Source organism: Nycticebus coucang, chromosome 11, assembly GCF_027406575.1.
Source record: "Nycticebus coucang isolate mNycCou1 chromosome 11, mNycCou1.pri, whole genome shotgun sequence".
NCBI lineage: Eukaryota > Metazoa > Chordata > Mammalia > Primates > Lorisidae > Nycticebus > Nycticebus coucang.
The window spans coordinates 44458479-44483671 of NC_069790.1; the positions used below are offsets into that span (position 1 = coordinate 44458479).

Below are 25193 nucleotides of genomic sequence, written 5' to 3' on the forward strand. Positions count from 1 at the left end.
CTAGCTTCTAACTATGCTATGATACTGCCTCTCAGAACAGGGCTAAGGGATTATTATTGGTTTCATATGAACTCCAGGTAGCAGAGAAACTTCTTCCCACGCTCTGCTGCCAACTCAGAAACTTGCAATATCTCTTAATTCATGTGGATTTCTAATTCACATGAGTATCTGTATTTAATATATTATATATGCATTTAATGATTGCTACGAATATAATATTCCTTTTGCTTTAAACAGGTTATCACTAACCTTGGTCCTTTGGAACTGATTCTTAATACTCCTAGTCATCATAGGGTTCATCATGGTAAGAAAGTTCTATTTGTTTTTTTCTTTCTATCTTCATTTCTTTTATAGTTATATTATTATTTTGTTTTACTTCATTTCATCTTAGTTACCCAAAATAGTCAGCAGGCATCATATAAATAGATACATATTTTTCCCCTGGTACTTTCTCTTGTATAATCCTCATCTCCAAAGCATGAGTTGTGTGTGTAACAGAGAAGATTCTCTACCTACCCTTTGGATTTTCCTTTGTTCTCAGCTCAGTTGTATTAGAGAAATGAGTTTATAAGCTGAGGAGATACACACTTTATGTTTTGAAGGAGTCAGCTGAATGCTACTCCCTGATCTAGTGCTGAAAGTCATTCATCAATAAGCCAGAGAGCCCTGGCTTTTGGAAACTGCTGGTATTTAAGGAGAACCTAATAACCAACATTTTACTTTCCTGCCTAATTTCTAGGAACAAGCTGAATGTAAGCTGCATTCATCTCAGCAAGCTCCTGAGATTTAAAGACACCAACTGAAGTAGTTTAAAGACACAAACAGAAATGTTTACATTGTGCATTACAAGATCCATACAGTAATGTTCCCATTGGCATTATTTATAAATAATAAAATACATAAATAATTAAAATATTTACCACTAGTACAACAGATAAATAGATGTTAGACCTCTCATGTAATAGAGAATCACATGGCAAAGCAAGCGCCCAAGTCATTGCTTCATACAATGGCGTGAATGAATCTCACACAAATAATATTGAGAGAAGGAAGTTAGTTATAAAAGGATAAATACTATTGGTCTATTTTGGTAAGTTATAGGCTCACAGGCAGCTCAAATGCCCTGCAGCTCTGCCTTCCCAAGACACGCAGCTCTTTTCCCCCAAGGCAGGCAGCAGAGCAGAAGCTCACGTTTTCACGAGAAGAGGCGAGGGTGGGACGGGGTACAAGTGCTCAGTCTCCTCTAACAACCCCAGCAGTCATTCTTGTACCTCCCGAACATATAAGGACCGTCCCCAACTTATGACGGTTTTGCTTAAGATTTTCTTTTACTTTACATGGGGCGAAAACTGTATGCCTTCAGTGGAAACTGTACTTTGAGTAACTATGCAGCTATTCTTTTTTAACTTTCATTGCCGTGGACAATAATTTACATGAAACATTTAATAATGTATTATGAAAGTGGCTTTGTGTCAGATGATTTTGCCCACCTGATAATAGTCCTGGAGAATATTTATATTTATCCTAGTTTTTTTTTAACTGAAAAATTTTGAGAAGAAAAAGCACACATACAGTTTTAAGGAAACCTTTTCTCTTTTCAGTAAAATTAATGGAAAAATAAATAAAAATTCCTTTTCTGACAAATAAAATCTGGTGTTGCCAGTGAGAACCATTCCCAGGAAAATCATTCTGTTACTAAAATCTTAGTTTTGTGAATATGTTCTAAAAACAAAGACTATTTCAAAGAGCATAACTTATTTTTAAAAAAATTATTTTTTAATATTTTGTCTCATAGGCAGAAATCGTTACTGCATAGATAAAAATTATGCTGGTGTTCTTATTATTTGGGATAGAATTTTTGGTAAGTAAAAAGTATAAAAATAAAAATAAATAAATTAGTTCCTTCATTCACAAAAAGCCAAAGATCATATATTTAATGTTTCTCTTCCAGGAACATTTGAAGCAGAGAAGGAAAAAGTTGTGTATGGTCTAACACATCCCATTAATACGTTTGAACCAATCAAAGTGCAGGTAATGTAATTGCTTTTATTCATTTGATTCTATATCATCTTATATATCTGGTAGTTATGAGAAGAATTAGCTGTTGAAAGATGGAGGCATGTTATGCTACCCTGATGAATATTTTAACTGTGAAGGAATTTAGAAATTACTCAAATAAGCTTGAATCGGAAAAGGCAAAATACAAGGAAAAACAGCTCATTATATGAATTTTCAAAATGGCTGTCACATGGAATGAAAAGAAAAGAGACTGTTTAGCAAAAATATTCTTTCTCAGAATAGACCTGAAATATATTCATGTATTCAGAAGGAGAAATAGTAACATATATAATTAAGCCTGATCCCACAGTAAGAAAAATATTTGTTTCAAGCCTGCATGACCCTGGTTACAAATTCAACATGAGGCCTTTGCCCAACTCTTCTCGGACCTCCGTGTCAGGAGCTATTACAGACCTGTGAAGTTTGCACATGACCTTACCTGCTAAGACTTGCTGGACTCGACCAGTTTTCTGTTAGACATGTGGTATTGGTTGTTCACTGGCCTCAATGGTTGGCACTAGAGAAATGAGGAATGTCTGTGAAGCTCCAATCCGTCAGCATCAGACCACCTTAAACACTCCTGGGGTTAGGAACTTGTAAATGAGAAAAAGATAAGAAAGTTTGCACAGCCGAAGAGATCAGTCAATGACAGCTCTGTGCAGGAGACTGGTTGCAGTAAGTGACGAAATTAAAGATTCATATTGGGTCTGCTTTTCAAACCTGCCTCAAATTTTCCTAGAAAGTTGAATTAATTGACATCTATGGAGCTTGTACTATGCGTGTGACACTAGTAAGGCCAGCAGGAATTATTTAATGTAAACATTGCTAAAACCTTCTGAGGTAGTGGTTCTTTTTGTTCTCACTTTCCAGTGGAGGAAACTGACATTCTAAGGATTTAAATATTCACCCAAGTTCAGGGATTTAAATATTCATCCAAGTTTGTACCTATTGCAAACTTAATCATGTTGGATTACAGTCTAAGCCCAACACTCAACTCAGTTAACTTTTGCAATGTGCTTCCTCCACATCAATGTTTTTCAACCTTTTTTTATCTTATGGCACATTTGAACTTACAGTTAAACTTCCCTGGTACACTTAAATTATGTTGATCAAAATCAAGAGTTAAGAAAAAGAATATACTTACTGTGCTTTGAATGTCTTTCAAAAATAATTTTTTCATGATCTTTAAAAATTTTCACAGCACACCTGAGATCCTCTTCTCATGGCTCATCAGTGTGCCACAGTGCACCTGTTGAGAATCACTGCTCTATATAAAAGGCCATTGCAGGTTGCTATCACTTGTTAAGTGAAAGGCATTTTTTTAATATCTTCATAAACAAAAGTTGATCATCTTTCTTCTTTCTTTTCAACTACATGGAATTTCTCTTTGCTTGTATTTTGGTTAAGCTTTACTAAGAAGAATATATGTTTCTTAAAAGAATTTAAACAATTATTTTTGAATACTTTTTTTTTTATTGTTGGGGATTCATTGAGGGTACAATAAGCCAGGTTACACTGATTGCAATTGTTAGGTAAAGTCCCTCTTGCAATCATGTCTTGCCCCCATAAAGTGTGACACACACCAAGGCCCCACCCCCCAAATACTTTCTTAATAAAAAGCTTTACAGAATCAAAACCAATTTAGAAATAGTACATTAAAGCTTCAATGCACAGGTGTTTTTTTGTTTTTTTTTTTATTACTTTCACTTTTTGTAGGCTTTGTCTCTTTAATGTGCAGTTTAAAAAGAAATTAGAAAACTTGGTTTCAGTGACGCCCATAGCTCAGTGGGTAGGGTGTCGGCCACATGCATCCAGGTGGGTGGGTTCGAACCCGGACCAGGCCTGCTAAACAACAATGACAACTGCAACAAAAAACAGCTGGGCATTGAGACGAGTGCTTGCAGTCCCAGCTACTTGGGAGGCTGAGGCAAGAGAATCACTTGAGCCCAAGTATTTGAGGGTGCTGTGAGCTGTTACGCCATAGCACTCTACCCAGGGCAACAACTTGAGACTCTGTAAAGAAAGAAAGAAAGAGAGAGAGAGAGAGAGAAAGAAAGAGGGAGGGAGGGAGGGAGGGAAGGAAGGAGGGAGGGAGGGAGGGAGGGAGGGAGGGAAGGAAGGAAGGAAGGAGGGAAGGAAGGAAGGAAGGAAAGAAAGAAAGAAAACTTGGAGGGAGGGAGGGAGGGAGGGAGGGAGGGAGGGAAGGAAGGAAGGAAGGAAGGAAGGAAGGAAGGAAGGAAGGAAGGAAGGAAGGAAGGAAGGAAGGAAGGAAGGAAGGAAGGAAAGAAAGAAAGAAAACTTGGTCTCTATCTTTTAGGATGGAGCTTTAGTAGAGTGGTGATTCTTCTTTCAGGAGCAAGCAATGCTTTAGAAGTTGACTCTCTTGCACAGGGCAAAGGGCTTCATATTTGAAACACAACAAGAGTGAATATTGAGTATGATGAGAGCTGTACAAATAGTTGGATGATTAAAATTAGGAGAAGCACAATTTTAGATACTCACAGGTATTAATGAACCACTGCTGATTCTGTGGTAGGTCCTTACCCTCACATAAAAATTACCTGTAGTGTACTGAATGTCACAAGTGAGTCTAATATTTCACCTTCTACATCTCCACTCATATTACCAGAAATCTCAAGTCAGTAAGTTGTGATACCTAGGAGTACTTGAACCTATAAAACATATAGTTACTTTCACTTGTATTCCTTTATATACTTATCAGAGGAAGCAATGGATGGGTTCCAAAAGACAGAATATTTTTGTTTGTTTGTTTGTTTTCCTTATTATTAGGCACATAATGTTATTAATATGATATGTTTATCTATAACACAATACCGTAAGTAGAGGATTATGTTTTAAATATTTAAATACATGTGTCATATTTATATGATTATTTGGTCAACCTTACCAGTTTATATTCCATACATGATCATTCACTTTATTCTCCTTTGGGGTGCCAGAGCTTCAGGGTATTAGAAAGCAAAAAGATAAGAAAAAACTTTTTATTTTAAAACATCACCAGATATTTTTCATGGCTTGTGTTTAGAATGATAGAAATAAAATTGTAGTCCCTTTCCAAAACAAAAAAGGTAAGTATATTAATGTGTGTTGTAACTCCTAGACTCATTAATTTTATGTACGATTATTACCATTGTAAAGCCCAGGCTAAGTTTCCATCTGATATTTAGCTTTACCTCAATATCTATTCCATTAAGCTCTACATTGCTCCTTAACTGCTCAAGATTCATTATTGTAATAGTTCAAGCAATTTTCACATCCATTTTTATAATCCGTCCAGTTGAAATTCTTCAAAAGAAAATTAAAATACTAGCAAGACCACAAATTCTGGATAGAGCCAAAATTTGGCTCCAGTAATTTATTTCTATACTTCATATAGAACTCACTTCTGGAGTCTATAGTTGATGTCCAACCTCTAAGAGTATTTTAAATCCTTTGGTGCATTATAATCACAGGTATGATATATATATCATACAGATAATTATGCTAATAACTAATTATTCAAGCACTTAACACATGTGGATATACTTTCAACTTCTATAAATGTCCAATGTATGTAATTTAATGAACATGAATAACATACACTCTTCCTTCTATGAGATTCAAGGCAAACTTTTACCTCAGTCCTCAAACTTTTCTATTTTTAATTGCAAAAGATGGAATATTTAATACTTAGAGGTCTACTATTAGAAGTGACTTTGAGCATTTATTTTTATTTTTATTTTTTTTTCAAATTCTGTGTGTATTTTTTTTTTTTTTTATTGTTGGGATTCATTGAGGGTACAATAAGCCAGGTTACACTGATTGCAATTGTTAGGTAAAGTCCCTCTTGCAATCATGTCTTGCCCCCAGAAGGTGTGGCACACACCAAGGCCCCACCCCTCTCCCTCCTTCCCTCTTTCTGCTTTTCCTCCCCCCCCACCTTAATTGTCATTAATTGTCCTCATATCAAAATTGAGTACATAGGATTCATGCTTCTCCATTCTTGTGATGCTTTACTAAGAATAATGTCTTCCACATCCATCCAGGTTAATACGAAGGATGTAAAGTCTCCATTTTTTTAATGGCTGAATAGTATTCCATGGTATACATATACCACAGCTTGTTAATCCATTCCTGGGTTGGTGGGCATTTAGGCTGTTTCCACATTTTGGCGATTGTAAATTGAGCTGCAACGAACAGTCTAGTACAAGTGTCCTTATGATCAAAGGATTTTTTTCCTTCTGGGTAGATGCCCAGTAATGGGATTGCAGGATCAAATGAGAGGTCTAGCTGGAGTGCTTTGAGGTTTCTTCATACTTCCTTCCAGAAAGGTTGTAGTAGTTTGCAGTCCCACCAGCAGTGTAAAAGTGTTCCCTTCTCTCCACATCCACGCCAGCATCTGCAGTTTTGAGATTTTGTGATGTGGGCCATTTTTGCTGGGGTTAGATGATATCTCAGGGTGGTTTTGATTTGCATTTCTCTATTAGATAGGGATGATGAGCATTTTTTCATATGTTTGTTAGGCATTCTTCTGTCTTCTTTAGAGAAGGTTCTATTCATGTCTCTTGCCCATTGATATATGGGATTGTTGGCTTTTTTCATGTGGATTAATTTGAGTTCTCTATAGATCCTAGTTATCAAGCTTTTGTCTGATTTAAAATATGCAAATATCCTTTCTCATTGTGTAGGTCGTCTCTTTGCTTTGGTTGTTGTCTTCTTGGCTATACAGAAGCTTTTCAGTTTAATGAAGTCCCATTTGTTTAGTTTTGTTGGTTTTTGCAGTTTTTTTTTTTTTTTTTTGACTGGGGCTGGGTTTGAACTGCTACCTCCGGTATATGGGGCCGACACCCTACTCCTTTGAGCTGCAGGTGCTGCCAACTTTAAGCATTTTTGATAAATATAATATGTCTATAACACAATACAGTAAATATTCATGTTTTAAATATTTAAACAAATATGCAAACCTTATATATTTCCATGTTCAACCCCAAGTGTTAGAGAAGGTTGTTGAGGGTATAGGCTGCTAGTTAATTTGTTGCGAGTAAAACCTCTTAGCTATTTTTTTCTACTTTGATGATTTTCTAAAAAATTGCCCTGTTTTTTAATTTTTAAAGGATGATTTTGTAGAACTTCAGAGATATTAAAAAGAACACACTTAAAGGTGAATAGAATATGTCAAAATGAATTATAAAAGGAATGAAGTGGCAAAGTGATTTCCATTTATCTAATCACACGTAACATGCAGTAAAGAAAAATATGTAACTTATATTAAATAAAATACATGATTTATTGTATGTAATATTTTGTGTTATATTTGCCATGTTTTTAAAAAGCTCTATTTATTGTTTTTTTCTAGTTCCATCATTTATTTTACATATGGACTACAGTCTGGGACACACCTGGATTCTTTAATAAGTTTTCTGTTATATTTAAAGGACCAGGATGGAGTCCAGGTAAACCAAGACTTGGATTGAGTGAAGAAATCCCAGAGGTAAGTAGAGTTCACGAAGTAGGAGATGATGAAGATCCGTCTCATACTGTCAGGTCCACAGCCAGGCTGTATACAGGTTGTCTTCATGCAAATCTGTAAAAAGATATTTCCTTAAATGCAGCCCTGGGACTTACAACTTAATGAGTGAACACCATCTGATGTCAATTACAGGGGGTCTTCTTTCCCTGAAGTGAACACTGTCTTTTAGTGGGGAGCAGGTTTTCAGATCTCGTCAAGCCCACAGCCCTGAGCCTTTGAGCAGGGCTTAATTTCACAACTACATGTGGCTCAGACACAGCGTCCTAAGGCACCAGAGATGGAGGCAGCCTTTGGTTTAACCCTAATTTTACTCATGAAAAACAGAGGTCCCAGAACAGAAAATCTAAAAAATAACATCAAAACAATGTGGTTTGGGGATAAGCCCATAACTGTATTCCTTCTATATTTAGAATAGAAATATTAAATACAGAAATCACATTAAAAACCAAAAATCAAGAGATGTAAATATTTGAAGCACTGTAACCCAGATGAAAATTCGATTTAAATACGGAATTCTTTTTCACTGTAATTATAAGAAAAAGGAATTTATTTCAGTCATACAGGATATATTTTACAATTCCTTAAATAAATTCTATAAATAGTAATGTGAAAACAATAAGAAAAATAAACTGTCAACTGCAAAGATGATACTATGAATATAAAACTTAGCCTGTCCTTCAACCCAGGAATGGATTGGTAAGCTGTGGTATATGTATACCATGGAATATTATTCAGCTATAAAAAAAATAAAGATTTTGCAGCATTTGTACTAACCTGGATGGAGGTGGAACACATTATTCTTAGTGAAGCATCACAGGAATGGAGAAGCATGAATCCTTGTATTCAACTTTGATATAAAGACAATTACTGACAATTAATGACACCATGGGACAAGGGGGAAGGGGAGACCAGACAGAGAAGGAGGGAAGGGGTGAGGGAAAGGAAAAGAAAAGGAAAAAAAAAAAAAAAAAAACAGAAAAGGTAAGAAAATAGTGACTAATTCTCATATAAATTGGATTTACTTTTGATCAAAGTACATTACTTAAACATTAATTTTTGATTCAACTTGTTAATATGTTGTTTAGGATATTGCATCCTCATTTATAAGTGACATATGTTTGTAATTTCCCCTTTATAATAATATATTTTTTTTCCAATTTTAGTATCAGGTGTACCCACATCAAATAGAATGATTTTAAAGTATTTCTTCTTTTTCTATTGTCTATCAGATTTGGCATGATCTGTTTTTTAAAATTATCTTTTACTTTTATTTATAAATATTAGATGATCACATAAAATAGATGTCTATTTTTTGAGACTTAAAAAAAAAATAAGAAGAAGTTAACTGATGACTCCATCCTGAACCTCAGAGTCAAAGCATTCTATAATAGACATACTATTAATTGACAACGTGAATGTTACTTTCTTTGCATTATCATCATTATTATTATTATTGCTTAATAGTTTTATGTAGCAATTGTCTGATTCCTTTTCTGATTATATTTATGTTCGTTTGTTCTTTACGAGGTTTTTGTTTCTAGTCCTTGTCTTAAACATTGTTATTGTTATTAAATTTTAAGCCTTTTTAATTTTGTGAAGGCAAAAAAAATGGAAACCTAATAAATACATGTTTATGTAAAAATAAAAAAAGAAAACTTAGCCTGTGACATTTTAAGTAAATATATTCATACATTTTATGTGAATATTATTAGTTTACCAAAATCTTGATCTAAATAAGTTTGTTTTCTCATCAAGTTACTAAAAGTGGTTGTGGGTAAATTTCCCAGACACTTGTGTTTATGCTCACAGTGAGTTAAGGGAACAGTCATTTGACTTGATATAGATGAAAATAATCAGCATATTTCAGGTCCAAAAAGCCTATTTAACTATGATCCATTTATTATTTTTTTAAAACAACTTAACTTGAATACAGCATTATAAAGTTACATGGGTGCTGGAGTTTGCATTAGAAAATAGAAAGGTAGCATTTGTAAAAAACTCAGAGATTTAGAAAAGTTGTGTCCAATAAAATAATATTTCCTTCTGAAGCTTGATTACCTATACTGCCCTTGTTTTCTTTTACTTTGCTGTCATATACAACTGTAGGCATGTTTTGAGTGGGGGAAGGTACAATCTCTTCATTTTGGCTATCTTTATCATTTATACATATTGATTGCTGAATTAATTCTTACATTGAGCTTTTTAAGGAAGACTAAATCACAACTGCAAAGCTTCTGAAATGCGAAGAAAATCTTCTAATTTACAGACATGTTCCTATCCAAAAAAAAAGATTTTAAAATCTTTTTGAAAAATAAAATACCAAGTACTTTCTTTTTCCATATCTCTTTACTTAGTATGAACTTCAGTGAAAAGAATAAACCATAGAACAATATAAAGGAAAGTCTTCTTTCTTGTCTACCCAGGTCACCGGGAAAGAAGTTCCTTTCTCATCATCTGTGTCTCAACTACTTAAAATATATACAGTTATACAGTTTTCTCTGATGCTAGCATTTTATGAAGACACCTTTGCAAGTACAGCTGTAAGTGATGTCCATTTTAAACAGTCTGTAATAATAATATCTGTCACTTTGAAAATGAAAATTAGCTCCCCATGTTTTGGCTGTGCTATATTCTTCTCTGTAATTTGGCAACATTTCACATTTAAACAGGTAAAATAATTCTTCTAGACTACTAAGTATAAGTGAATTAATTATATCCCAAGTGCTGCTGAATAGAATGTTCAAATAGTAAGCTGTTAATCTAAGTGATAAATACGAAGTTATTTGCCATAAACGAATGTATACTACAATTACAAGGAAATAACAAAAAAACATTTCATAAGTCAGAACTAAATGTGTTTGGAAATGCATACTTTCCATCAATTTCAAAATACCTACCTCCACTTAGAGAATGCCCTGATAATGTCAGTGAGTTTTCAATATAGAGTTTCCTTTATTCTGTCCTTTCCAAACCATTCAGAATATCAAGTTTTTCTAATGCAAATGTAAAATCACTAGACCGGAGTTTAATTCAGGCATCTCTATCTTAGTAGTCATTTTTTGACCACAAAGAATGCCTGTATAATGTCTTTATTTGGAAAGAACAAAAATGACATACAGTAGGTAAAAATGCCCCATAGACTACAAAAAAAGTATAAAAATAGAGGTATTTTTAACATGGTCCTTGTTTTATAGATTTACTTTTATGATATTCTTCATGAAAGGATTTACAACAGTTCAAAAAGGCACATAAAAAACAAGAAGGTAACTATTTTGGAAGTAGGCAAAATAGAAAAGAGATTGGGCACCTTGTTACCAAGAAAATGTACATCTTCTCATGAAATAACCTCAGTGGGTCAGGAATGTTGACATTTACACAGTTAAACCTGTATGATTATGCTTGTACTTGAAAGAAACAGAAGGTGTTTCTATTTAAAGCAGATTGGTGTCTTGATATACCTATATTTAAGGTATACAGGACACCTAAAAATACTGGATAAAATATATGACAAAATAACTTGCAGGATGTACAAAAGAGCTGGCAAAAATTGGAGGGCATCTAATGGGCTGCAAATGTTGAGAAAATATGAGTCCATTGAGGAAACTGAGTACTTTTGTTCTGATGGGTGCTCTGTCATTTTATAAATAATTAAAATAAACTTTTAGGAAGCAGAAACATGGCAATCGGTATGAGGAACTCAATGACTTAAAATGCAGCTGAAAGATGCTGTAGAGAAAATTAGTAAATTAAAAGAAACTAGACTCAAAAAAGTATTCATGACAGGATGGAAAAAGATAATACATAAGTTGGTAAAAATATGACAGAAAAGTTATCGTCAGATATGAAGAATACTGCAGGAAAAAGTCTAAAAAGAAAAATACAAGAATTCAGAATAAATGAAAATAAATACAAATCGGATTAGCAGACAGTGAATTGTAAATTCAGGCAGGAATAATCTACCCTTCGCAAAGAATGAGGGGTGTTATTAATAGACATCAGTCTATTAAAGAACTCCATTAGTAATAGAAATTAATAAATAATGTGTGCTGAGAAATGGATATACTCTTAGGTTATATCAGTAGTTTTAACATATAAATCCTATGGAGTTACTTTTAGTAATTAGACATAGCACGATAATCTCAGTATAATAATTCCACTATCACAATTCCATATGTTCCATGTGATTTATATACAGAATTATAAGAAAGAAGTCTACTTTAAATAGCTTATTGAACAAGACTTTTAGGCAAGACTGTTAGGTGATACTTTTTGATTGTATGTGACAGATATTCAACCCAGATTGAATTTATTAACTCACATAACTGAAAAGTTTGGGAATATTTCTTCTTCAGTCAGTGCTGGATGCGGGAGGTGAAATCATTCATCAAGCCCTGTCTTTCCTTCTTGTTGCTCTGCTTTTCTCAGTGCAGATTCTCCCGCAGACTGTCCCCCTCACGGTGCTAAGAGAGCTACTTTATTGTAGTATTAAACAATAATACTACATCTAATGTTTTGGCTTGGTTCACTGCATCTTACTGAACCAGTCAACATGGGCAGGGCTGGATCACGTGCCCGGTCTGTGCATGGAAGGGCAGGGTCTCTACACAGGGTCCTCTGGTCACGTGCCCGGTGTGTGCATGGGAGGGCAGGGTCTCTACACAGGGTCCTCTGGTCACGTGCCTGGTGTGTGCATGGGAGGGCAGGGTCTCTACACAGGGTCCTCTGGTCACGTGCCCGGTCTGTGCATGGGATGGCAGGGTCTCTACACAGGGTCCTCTGGTCACGTGCCCGGTGTGTGCATGGGAGGGCAGGGTCTCTACACAGGGTCCTCTGGTCACGTGCCCGGTGTGTGCATGGGAGGGCAGGGTCTCTACACAGGGTCCTCTGGTCACGTGCCCGGTGTGTGCATGGGAGGGCAGGGTCTCTACACAGGGTCCTCTGGTCACGTGCCCGGTCTGTGCATGGGAGGGCAGGGTCTCTACACAGGGTCCTCTGGTCACGTGCCCGGTGTGTGCATGGGAGGGCAGGGTCTCTACACAGGGTCCTCTGGTCACGTGCCCGGTGTGTGCATGGGAGGGCAGGGTCTCTACACAGGGTCCTCTGGTCACGTGCCCGGTGTGTGCATGGGAGGGCAGGGTCTCTACACAGGATCCTCTGGTCACGTGCCCGGTCTGTGCATGGGAGGGCAGGGTCTCTACACAGGGTCCTCTGGTCTCAGAGGAGGAACGGGAAGGCCTGAAAGAAGAACCGAGGCGACCATATATAGAAAAAGAGAAATACATCCCAGTGTGCAAAAAATGACAAACATTAGATCTATATAAATCCTTCTCAATCACAAATATGTGATCTGAACATGCTTTTTAAAAATATTCTTTAATCTCTTGCAACATATAAACCTGTCTGCAAGGTATCATTTTAGGTCCAGGGGATTAAGTCAGCCTTCACAAATGTAGAGCTTGCAAAAAGACTTCTCTATAATATTTTGTCTATTGTTATCATAAAATAACTGCCCCAACTCTAGTCATCCTGTCCTTACAAAATGTGACCAAAGGAAGCAAGTTCAATTTTCCTAGAGTATCTTATTGATTTTATTTCATTTTATTCTTAAGAATAAGAGAAAAATATAATTTCCCCACAAACAGCCCTTCATGTCTCATTCTTTGGGACATGCCCACACTGAAGCTGTTAACTAACATCAGGTCGTGGATTCTCAGTGAGTGAATTGTACCCAGTACACGTCACGCCCTCAGGATAAAGTGCTCAATTTTCCCTGGAGCACATTCCTGACTTTCACTTGGACAAAATCAGCACAGTATTAGTACAGAAGATGTGGGACATATTTTCTGGTTGGACAACCAATAGTGTATGTCACACAGTGTCCTGCTAAATAAAATTGGTTTATAGGAAGTTCTTAGAAAGTTCAAAAAATATATTGAGAAAGGCCATTTTATTTGCTAACATTATTTGAAGACCTTAACTGCTGATGCTGTCCATCTGCATTTCTGCTTTTTGTGTTCAAAGTTAGTAACTGAATATTCCTCCTGATAGTGACTCTGATTTTAAACAACAGATAAGTTTGCATGTGCTTTCTGTCTACCCACAATTGAAAAAAATAAAGAAAAAGGTACAGAGAAACATGTAATAGACTTTCCTGATTGTAGCAGAAAACAATGATTTAGATTCTAGTTTCCATTTTGAGAAGTGAAAACGAGAACTGGCAAACAATGTGACCAGAAATATGTTGAGAATTTAATGAATGGTTATATATTTGCTTATCATTTGCTCTTTCTTACATGTGCTACCACTAATGCCTCTTTGAATCAGGTTGTTTGCCATTAGCCTCCAAAAATTTGAACTCAAGAATTTATTCTAGGAGCAAAGCTTCCATAATAGTAGCACGGACCACATCACTCTTAGCAGTGTATATGTAGACAGCAAACTGCCCAAACTGGTTACACTTAATGAGATGCTTATCCTAAGACCTAATAATTATTTCTTCAAGTACTGTATAACTAACCCATCACTAATTACTTCCTTTAATACATTAGCTCAATACAGTCATCCCACATGTAACTAAAATACATATAAATTAATAGAGTTTAGATAGTAGAATGAAACCATGAGAAAATATAAATATGCACCTCTTGATATTGATACAGTTTCATTATTGATTTTTTTTTTCAATTTTACTGAATAAATTGTACTAGTGAAAAGAAACAAAAATAGAAATTTACCCATTTTAAGCTCCTGAAGCTTCCATGTTGATTTTGAAATAGGAGCCCTTAAGTTCACCAAGATTTGAATGCCTGGGCACTTGTGAGTGCTTCCCGGGTAAACATACAGCCAGACTCTGTGTATCGAAAGATGTGACATATCGTATGGTTTTTATGAGATTTTTCTGCCGTCACTAAAAGCTTATGAGAAACTCATGAAGATACATTGACGAAGAGAAATAGCAAGTGTTGAAACCCTTTCAAACTAAAATTAGAATTGGAGACAGCTTCATTCCTGACACAAATTAATTCTGAAAGGTGCATTTGCTTGTTTCCCACATGTGTTTTTCTTTGCTGAAAACATGCTGTGTGACTAAGAAGAAAGCTTGCTTATTTGCAAAAATCCACAGTGCCTTTTCAGGTTCAGGGATGTCTAAAAGCGTACAAAGGCATTAAAATCCAACAGCAATATTTTTTTCCAGATTCACTGCAGCCAATAATCACATAGGAAAGTTGTGGCTGACTTGTAATTGGGGACCCTGCTGTGGTCCCACAGCCTTTTCTATTTATGCATATACTTGAGTAGATAAATGCTTACTTGTTTTATGATTTAGGTACTGCATAAATAATTTTGAGAGTCAAAAAGCTATTGGATGGCCACCACAAAGGTGTAAAAGGCATATTCCTTTCCTACTGAAACTTGTGAGGCATATATTTAAATATACAGTGTTTAGTTTAGTGATATGACCCACAGGCTTTTCTGTTGATTTTGGTTTAGTAATGCTTGGGAAATCAATTCCTCAGCTGCCAGGGTCCACTTCATGGGGTGATATCATGAATACATGTTTGAAATAAAAATATGTACTGCCCTGACCTCACTATCCTTTGCTGCTCAGTGTCCAGTGTTTTGAAAACAATCATTTTAGATATATTGTGATTGTTTTCAGTTTAGAGGATAAATCTGGACTCATTTTTTCTATCTTGTTGAGTACACATTCCTATTTCAATAGAATAGAACTAGAGGTTAAAATAGAACTGTCAAATACCTAATCTTTCAGTATTTGCAAAATATAATGCAATTTTTGGCTTCTTTTCTTATAATTCTTGTAGAAACTGAGTAACTTCAAGTCAATTCAATGTTTGTGAACTATATCTTTACCAAACTTTTTGGCCAACTCATTCTCATTTTTGATGTATTTACTGTGTTTGCTTCTTGTTCCCAATTCTAGAAAATGTTCATCCCAATTATATTCTTTTTAATATGCTTCAAAGATAGCCATCCAGAGAGTTCCAAAAGTTTAGGGATAAAATGATAGCCTGTATTGACAGTTCTTTTAAAGAGAAAGATTTTATCTCAAGACAGATTCTTGAGCCCCACACAGAGTTATAAACTGTGCTTAGTGTCACATTGTCCCCTTTTCCTGTGTTTATGTTGTGACACTGGAAAGCAACTTCGAGCCTTAGAATTCAGCATGACGAATCTGGAAGCTTAAAGTATCTGGAAGGGGGAAACCATTGAGCAATAGGCGTGATGAGGGCAGCTTTATAGGTGCAGCAGCAAACCTAGCCAGAGGATTTAGAGTTCAAGTGTGAGGCAAGACTAAGCTCATTTTACAGATATTTGAGAAAATGATAATTTTGAATCAAACTAATAACTTCAGTAGCTCTTATCAGATACATTTTAAAGAAACTACTGAAAAGGCACCGCATTTTTAATAGTATCAAAATTGAGACATTTTCATTCCTAAATCCTTAGGATAAATTTGTGGAAAATATAGTATCATCTTGATAAAGCATAAAATTTAAAAATACATCTTTAATATAGAAGCATACTGTTATTTTAGGATGTAATGAATGGGGTCTGTATCTCCCTTTGCGAGATTTATGAGTGGGGAAATGTGAAAAGAAGTAATGTTGACTACACTCTTTAAGAACAAAAGAGTTTTCTTCCTTAGAGTATCTGTGGGCAGAAGAAGGGTTTCCATATATTCAATTGATGGTTTAAGCAACATCACATCAAACTTGTAAACATGTAGTTCCTATGCAGTCAATGTCTCTTCATGAGTAATTTTTTCTCTTTTATTTAAAGAAAGTTTCAGGGGGTGGGATAGGGTGCTTCCAGTATTTTGGGGAATGCAAAATTGGAGGTGATTCCCACAATGGGAAACCTATGAAAATAAGTGCACATTGTTTGGGATTTGGAAGATAATTTTGAAACAGTAAAAATAATTCTTTGAGTCACAAACTTTTATGGTTCCAAACTTCTTCATATGCTTTTCTTGATAAGGATTGATAAAGTATCCAAAGGTTAATTTAGAATAATTTCATTTTAGTGATTTAGTTCAGAAATATTTTTTGTGAAAGATACACCCACCGTTGACGTTATGAAATGGGAGTAAACCCAATGAAAAATAAAATCTTTCCTGTTATAAAAATCTATTAAGGAATATGTGATTTCATATATCATTTAAAACACAGAAGACTATTGATAAATTCTTTTTCTTTTTCCTTCTCGCTTGAAGGTAGCTGGTCTGTCATCCCAGCAGCAGGGATTACTGTGGTATGAATTCGAGGTCAGGGATTTTGCTCTTTTTGCACTGGCTTAACCTATATGTGCCATAGTCTCCAGCATATGCTCAATAAATATTCAGGAAGTGAATGTGTAAAATTTGGAGATCAGTTGATTATATTATGTCTTATTAACCTATCAAAGGATGCTACATAGAAAAACTGAAGGCTAACATAGAAAAATGGACTCTAAGGAAAACATGTATGTTCTATATTGAATTCTCTATTTTAATACTCTTAACTTCCTTTAAACTAAAAACATTTTAGAACAACTATTTTTAAGGAATAAAACATGAATATTAAAATATTTAATACTTTAAGGACATCAAATGCAATGTTTTAGACGTGCTAACTTCCAGATGCCCGTCAGCCAGGTAGAGATATTGACTCTGTAGCTGGATTCCTGTATTAAATGGGTTCCCACTTTGATCCCAGTAGTTAGGAAATAATTTAAGAAAGAGGAATTCTTCTTTTGTACACGGATCATAAATTCCATAACAAAATTGAAATATGTATTCTTCATTTCCGTTTCCTGATATTTGCAAGAATTAATAGCCCTTCTGTTTGTTTCTCACTTGTCTCATTGTCATTGAAATGAGTCTAAGCCCTTGAATACAGTAACAATAATACTAATCATGACGGTTAATCGACTTTTTATTTTGTGCCAGGCACGATTTCTAAGTGTTTATGACAGTCCTTGCAAACTCATATTTTATTTCGAATTTTCTGAATACATAATTGAGCTTAAGAAATATAAAATAATTTTCTCATATTTCGAATTTTCTGAATACATAATTGAGCTTAAGAAATATAAAATAATTTTCCTATGCAAATCAGCATACCTGGCTGATAGATTCACATAACTTCTATGTTTTTATAAAACATTTTCAATCATATGTGTACTATAGTTTTTTAGGCACAAACCATTTCTTCCTTCTAAATGAATTTTTCAAAATCAGAGGGAAGCAAAGAAATGACAGAAGCATTTTTCTTGAGAAACAAAATGTTTACCTTAATGGAACATTAGTGTATTCAGCACACCTTAGTCACTTCTGTCACCAAGAAAATATTTTTCTGATATTATTTTTCTAACAAGCAGCCATTGTTAACATCCACTGAAATAACACTCTCTGTCTCTCCACTAAGACATTCTGGTTTTCACTGAGCCCCCCATCCTATATCTGGTTTTCACTGAGCCCCCCTAACTGATACCTACAGTTACCCTCATTCATCAACATTCTGATACATTTTATTCGTATTTTTGACCATTCAGCAATATTCTTTTATTAAACTGTTGCTTTGGAGTTTTTACAAATCCCTTACCAGTTTTGCCTCCCTGCCAGGAAGTTGGCCAGGACAGTTCAGGCAGGTTTTTAAGATGGAATGGAATTGAGGTATTGCCTGGGAGCAGAAATTATAACTGGTGACTTTTGCTTATCCTTATAGCTTCAGACAGATGCAATTTAGTTGTGGGTAGAAATATTAGCTAACAATTACTTGAAATGACCTGTAGTTATTTCAGGGAAAAAAGGGAAATGGAGTATTTTCAAAATAGTTTGGTCACTATTCTAGCCAACCTGTTGTATCATACCTGTGAGATTCTGATAAAGAGGAACCTTACGTACCATCAGTGATTAAGGAATCTTTGAAGGGCTGTGCCTCCATCCCCCTGAGCTCAGTGATTCATGTCCAATCTGAAACTCTATTCACCTGGCTCTAAGCTGTACCCATGTGGTCTCCTTAGATTTCCGCCACCAGCCTTTCTAACTGTGGTGCTCAACTGCCTTCTATCATTGTGATGCTTTGAGGTAACGCAGGCCTATTTTGACTTTAAAAGGCATCATTTCTTTTCTATATAATGGTGGAAAAGTTACACAATGCTTTGATTACCTTTTTAAAAAATGTATAAAGCAGATATAAAGACACCTACTCTGCAAGGTTTGGGGAGAAATATAAAAAATTTAAAGTGAACACATAGCCTGGGGGATGTAGAATAGTAGATGCTCAGTAAACACTGTAATGAAATTTGTGCATGGCGTAGGGGAATGAGGGAGCGGGGAGAGGGGAGGAGGACAGGGGACAGGGGTCACAGTGTATGGCACACTTCTTGTGGGCGGGACACAATTATAGGAGAGACTTCATCTAACAAATGCAATCATTGTATCTTAATTCTTTGTATTGTCAATGAATCCCAAACAATAAAAAGAAAATCTGTACACGTAAACACATAATTAATGATTCAGACCAAAAAACTTTCTTATAATTATGCAAAATAACATTTGACATGTATACTATGTATATATAGGTTGCATTAAATAGGAATATGATCTCTTTCATAAGTGTGTTTGCCCTCCAAAGCACCTTCTTCTTTAAATATTTTTGTGTTCAAGTAAGCTTTGGATTAGAAACCATGAAAATTTGGTGATATTAAAAATAGCTTAAACATGGTATTTACTCATAAAATGTTAGTGATTTCTCCAAACATGGAGACTCACATGCTTTAAAATATTGTGGAAGTGAAAACTTCAAATGAGGATTTTTAGAAAAAACATTTGAAGCAATGTGTCATTATGAAATTGCCTAATTCATTCTCCAACTGTCCAAAAAGGTAACTAAATGACATTGAGGAAACCAAAATGTTGTCTGCAAAGTCAATCTTTTTGAAAAGGGTCAGTGACAAATGGTGTAATAGAAAATAAAGTCTGGGCTGTAGTCTTGTCAGCTTAAACTGCTGATGTTCCTTCCTCTGAAGGAGTTATTGATCTCCGTACTTGTTTGACAGGCACTGTCACAAGTAACTCTGCTTCTGAGAGTCTGCTTCATTATCCTGACCTTGACTTCCATCGGATTTCTTCTGGATCAAAGGCAAGAAGTGAAATTCATTCACTTGTTTTCCTCTTATACTCAGTTTAAGACTTTCCACAGAGTAGAAAAATATCAGTATGGTATGGAACTTTGTAGTGTAGTTTTTAAAATATGAAACTTTGGTATTCGTTTCTTCCATATGGTACAGAAGTTAACGATATCACTTCTAACAATTGATATTTTAAATAAATGAAGTGTAAAGGCATTGGGTCAGTGAGGGAAGTCTGATTCTATACCCTAGAAATTTAGTGTCTGATAATTGTATTTATTAGTTGACGATTAGCTTCACTCTAACTGAACAGTGCTCAAAAACAGCAATAACCTCATGAAGAACAGATTTTCTCTAAAAAGGTGCATTTTCCTTCTTGATTTAATGCTTGTTTGCAAATAGCTTCAGAGGAACATGCTTCTTAAATATATTAAAATACTATATACTTCTTGAATATTTTAAAGTTTATCACAGTATCATGAATAATTATAGCATGTGGCCGTGTGAACAGCATATTTAAAGCTAATGGATGTTAATGACATTTCCTTTCAGACCGGAAGCAGCCCTTATGGAAACTCTTCGTTGCTTGGTGTTCTTACTGCTGTACAGATTTGGTCACTTGAAACCTCTTGTCCCATCCTTGTCATTTGCTTGTGAGGTAAGACATATCCTTTGGGGAGCTTTAGCGTGGATTACATGTCTATTGCATCTTACATCCATTTTTACAATGATGTTTTCTGTCTACTTAATTTGTGGGACAGTTTTACCTATTTACTTGCTTCCTAGTACTTGTTAGTTGTGTCCCTTTAGCTAATTTAGTGAGCACAGTTTTCCAGTCCCTAAATTTAGATCGATACCATAAACCTTACTGAGTTGTTGAACGAACTGCATCACATAATGTTTATAAAGAAGTCAGACCATGTAGTAGGTTCTCAGAAAGTGATTGTACAAAGTACTTTTGGCAAAGAAGCCAAAATCTTCTGTCATTTGGAATTTTTTAAGCTTCTAATATGAGAATTGAGGTTAAGATGTTATGTGAATTTTATTTCCAAAGTAATAATTTTACAGAAATAAAATCATTGAAGTGAATGATATTTTCCTACAAAAGAAAAATATGATCTTCTGTGATAATAAAATTGATCTTTCAAGAACTACATTGAACTTTTGGAAATACATTTATTGTTTCAGAATCTAAGCAATGGTTAAAAAATCTTTTTTTTTCTTCACCATCACTAGTGCTTTAATAGACAGCGTATTTTTTTAAAAATTAGGGCTCAAAATTGCTTAACTTTGGTACTGAGAAACCTGCCAATATCTTCAGAATGTGCAACCTGTAACTTTATTTCAGCCTGAAACATAAATGCTGACATCCCCCCATCATCAATGAAAAAATTAGTGTAGACAGTTTCATCATTTGCCAATGATTGTGTGTATAGGAACAATATCCTCTGAATGAATTTAGTGATATCTATCAAATTTACAAATACACACACCCTTTGACATGGCATTTCTCTTCTGAGTATTCGTGCTATAAAATGCTGCGCTCCCACATGTGGAAATTGTGTGTGTATGCAACATTGCTCATTGCAGCTCATTTGTAAGGCATAAGATTGGAAATAATTTATTACTCATTAATAGAGGACTGTTTAAAAGTTGTGGTTCATTGCAAAGTGTAATGTGCATCTATGAAATGAAAACAGGAAACTCTTTAGTATTAGTATGGAGCAATCTCAATAATACAACACAACACGATCTAGGATGCCGTGTGAAGCAGGCTACTGCGCAATGCACTTGCATATATAAAAGCAGGGAAGAAGTCTTGTATATATATAAATGTATTTATTATTTGTATGTAAATACTGTATATCTAGAAAGAGAGAGAAGAATGTAAAGTGTTACATGTGGGAAGGGAAGGTGAATCGGACGGCTAGAAAAAACGAAAAGGGGAAGATTCTTCATTAAGCTAATATTTTTTGGTACCTTTAAAACTTCTAAACTATGGGAATTTATTTTATATTCTTTTAAAAGATGTGAAGTTAAAAATGAAGCATACGATCTTAACATTGGGATCTTGGATATCATCTAATGTAATACCATCTGCATTTAAATAGGCATTAAAATCAATATAATGTGTTCATTTATTACAATTCTTGAAATTGTAATCAAAGGCCAAATGGAGAAGGGTAAATTAAGCATATTCAATAAAATTCAGATATGTGTATGTCAAAAGAAAACTTAAAATCAGAGAAAATATCTTTTTAACTAACATTAAATGAGGGGCACATTTAATTATGGGCTCAAAAGGTAACAATGACACTTAATGAAACTACTCTTGGATACATGGAGATAATTTATCTCAACATGTTTCAGGGACAAATAGAGAATACAAGTTCCTTAAGTTAGCCAATGCTTTAAACATATGAAATGTATGCTTACAAAAACACACTGCACTTGGGGAGTCTTTTATGATGAGATTTTGAAGGAAGTATAATGTGTCCAATTTTGAATATGATTACCTCTATTGGTAAAAGGCTACCTGTTTACTTATTTAGTTAATAGATGAAGGTAAATGGTTAAGACTTGAGCTTTGAAACCACATAGCCTGAATTTGGTTTCTAGCTTGAGAATTTACTAGCTGTGTTTCAGTTAGCAAACTTGACCTTAAATATTATTGGTCTTGCCTTATCATCTGTAATAGCAGGAGATGATAACATCTAACTAATAGGAATTTGAGGAATAAATGAGATACTATGTGTAAAGTGTATAGCACAGTGATTCACACATAGGCTGTGCTCAATAAATGTGAGGTACTATTATTATTATTGCTATCATGATTATTTCATATGAACTTAAAGTTCCCTTGAAATAATTCCTTGGCTTGAGATCCACAAGTCAAGTTTAGGGACAACTAACATGAGAAGTGGAAGGAACAAAATGGTTGAACAAAGTCAGATGAATCCCTATTTTGACTCTTGCTTTATCTATCACTTTGAACTCAAGTTGTGGAATTGGAAAATATGGGTAGGTTTAACAAGAACTAACATGTCTTACACTCTTATTATGTTTTAAGCACCTTGCTAATGTTTCCCTTCATCCTGTGCCAAACAAAGTATAATGAACTGAAATAAGTTTTAGAAAGAGTATAGCTGGGCATTGTGGTGGGCGCCTGTAGTCCCAACTACTTGGGAGGCTGAGGCAACAGAATCACCTAAGCCCAGAAGTTGGAGGTTGCTGCGACACCACAACGCTCTACCGAGGGTGACAAAATAAGACTCTGTCTCTAAAAAAAAAAGAAAAAAGTTTTAGAAAGAGTAGCTAAGGACCCTGAAAGATTATGCCATGGAGTTCTCCCTCACTGGAATCATAAACCAAAACCAAATACAATACTAAAAAAATTATTATTATTATTATATTAAGAAAATTGAGGGGTGTAAACAACTTGTTCAAGTGCACTTAAGTAGTAAATTAATAATTCAGGTTATAAACTCAGTCTCCTGCCATAACTCTTAATCACCAAGGAACCCTTTCTTCCAGTTAAGTACCTGCCTCAAAGGTTGTAGATAAGAAATACAGCTGTAACATAGCAAAAGTAACTTGGAAAATGTGAACAACTATAATAAAATGTCTTATCAATATAACTACAAAAGTGTTTTGAAAAAACAACTGGTATGGATAATTCATCTTTGCATTATATTTAGTTTTGGATTATGAGTCCAGTGAGGGAAAACACCATGGCAGAATCTGTCAGGGTCCTTAGCTACTCTTTCTAAAACTGATTTCAGTTTATTAGGCACATACACGGCCAATTCTTCAAGAATGACATGTGATTTGCCAGTAAAACTTTTCCATAAACATGATGTGATAACTGTCTACACTTCACTTGGTTTAGTGGAAAAAGTAGATGCCCCAAAGGAAAGAATGCACTTGATAAAGGTTAATTATTATCATTGCTTTACAGTAACTATAATTTCTCTATCATTATTATTATCATTTTTAAAATTAAAAAATTAAGCCTTTCAGTGCCCAATGGTTAAACATAAGGAAGTCTTCTCTGAACAGAAGTCAATATGTAGATAGAGTCAAGTTTACACAAGTATTTTATTATTAATGATTTTATCCATTTTTCTTTATTCCATGTCCTTTTAAAGTTTGGCATTTTAACAATTACAGCCAGTTACCAGTTCTTACTAGTCTTAATTATAAATTTCAAATTTGTGTTTTCTTTCAATTTTTCTCTCGCAGAAATGTATGTAAATCTTGGCCATTTATCATAGTTTCAATAAAACTGTTCTTTGCCCCATTCAAGTACAAAAACCAAATAAAGGGTCTCTGTGACCCTTTATAAAGTACAAAAACCAAATAAAGGGACCTCTGCGACCCTTCAGTATGAATTGCTGCGCTGACCAGGAGTGATTACACAACAAAGACACAAGGTTCGCCTCATTTTTCCTGAAGCTATCACTAGAATCAGTGTCAGTGAGAAAATTAATCCCCTTTCTCTTATAAATAATGATATATAATTGGCAACATCTACTTCTAGCCTTGTAACTCTTTTTTTTCTCTAAAAGACTGGCTGGAGGTTTTCCCTTACACAGGTATTATTTTATTATGTATGTCAGATTCAACTGGTTTGCATGGTAATAGTCTTTGTAAAAAAGCACACTGCTAGCTTCACTTAAAATTAAAACACACATACACAAATGCAGACACACCAGAAAACTGACCTTAAATTGTTACTCACTTAAAGTATTAGTTAGATTCTTTTGATTAGTGACATTTTTGAGTGCAAAATACAAAGTATAATTTGAAATTAATCCTGCGACCTGTATGGGGAAGGTTTACTTTCTTCAGCTTATATCCACAAGAATACTGAGAAAGGGTGTGGGACTTTTGCTGTTTATAAATGTAACATGCTGCGACACAAAGGCTCAGCCGCCCGTTTAGGATGTGCAGCCATTAGTTCATGCACTTGTACATTTCTCTTTGAATAGGTCCAACAGATATTTTTATCACCAATTCCCATCTTTTTTAAAAAGCTTTAGTTCTCATTCACAAGAAACATGATGGAAAAATAATCCTCCATTCTTTAATACATGCATTTCTCATCCACATATGCAGGCACATTTTTGTTTGTTAGTTCACATGTAATTTGTTCTTTGTACAATGCACCTCTGAATTTGAGATTGATTTAATTGTCTAATTTTAGTAGCTTTAAATATGTTTAGCGTAATGAATACTATAACAAAAAGAAGAAAACAAGATCAGTATTGAATGGCTATTTTTGATAAATACGTAGGTATATAAGATAACGTGAAATACTTATTGCATATATTTTGAGACGTATGGATATTTTGTTTCATTTAACTTTTTATTTACTTAAGGAGATGGTTTAGGATACTGGAAACCAAAGCACTGGCTTTGAAGTCAAACAAATCTAAGTACCAATCCCAGCTCTGCCACTTAATTGGTT

General features: G+C 34.7%; 1 protein-coding gene across 4 annotated transcripts in view; it reads left to right on the top strand.

Moving 5' to 3' along the window:
• The window catches only part of AGMO (alkylglycerol monooxygenase), a 345189-nt gene that overhangs the window by 166148 nt on the left and 153848 nt on the right, over positions 1–25193 (top strand). For all 4 annotated transcript variants that reach the window (XM_053553827.1, XM_053553824.1, XM_053553826.1 and 1 more), the window contains exons 6-12: positions 238–304; positions 1796–1861; positions 1952–2031; positions 7415–7549; positions 10012–10128; positions 19652–19734; positions 20276–20381. In XM_053553827.1, coding sequence (XP_053409802.1) covers positions 238–304; positions 1796–1861; positions 1952–2031; positions 7415–7549; positions 10012–10128; positions 19652–19734; positions 20276–20381 — 654 coding nt within the window. The remainder of the gene's footprint in view (positions 1–237; positions 305–1795; positions 1862–1951; positions 2032–7414; positions 7550–10011; positions 10129–19651; positions 19735–20275; positions 20382–25193) is intronic.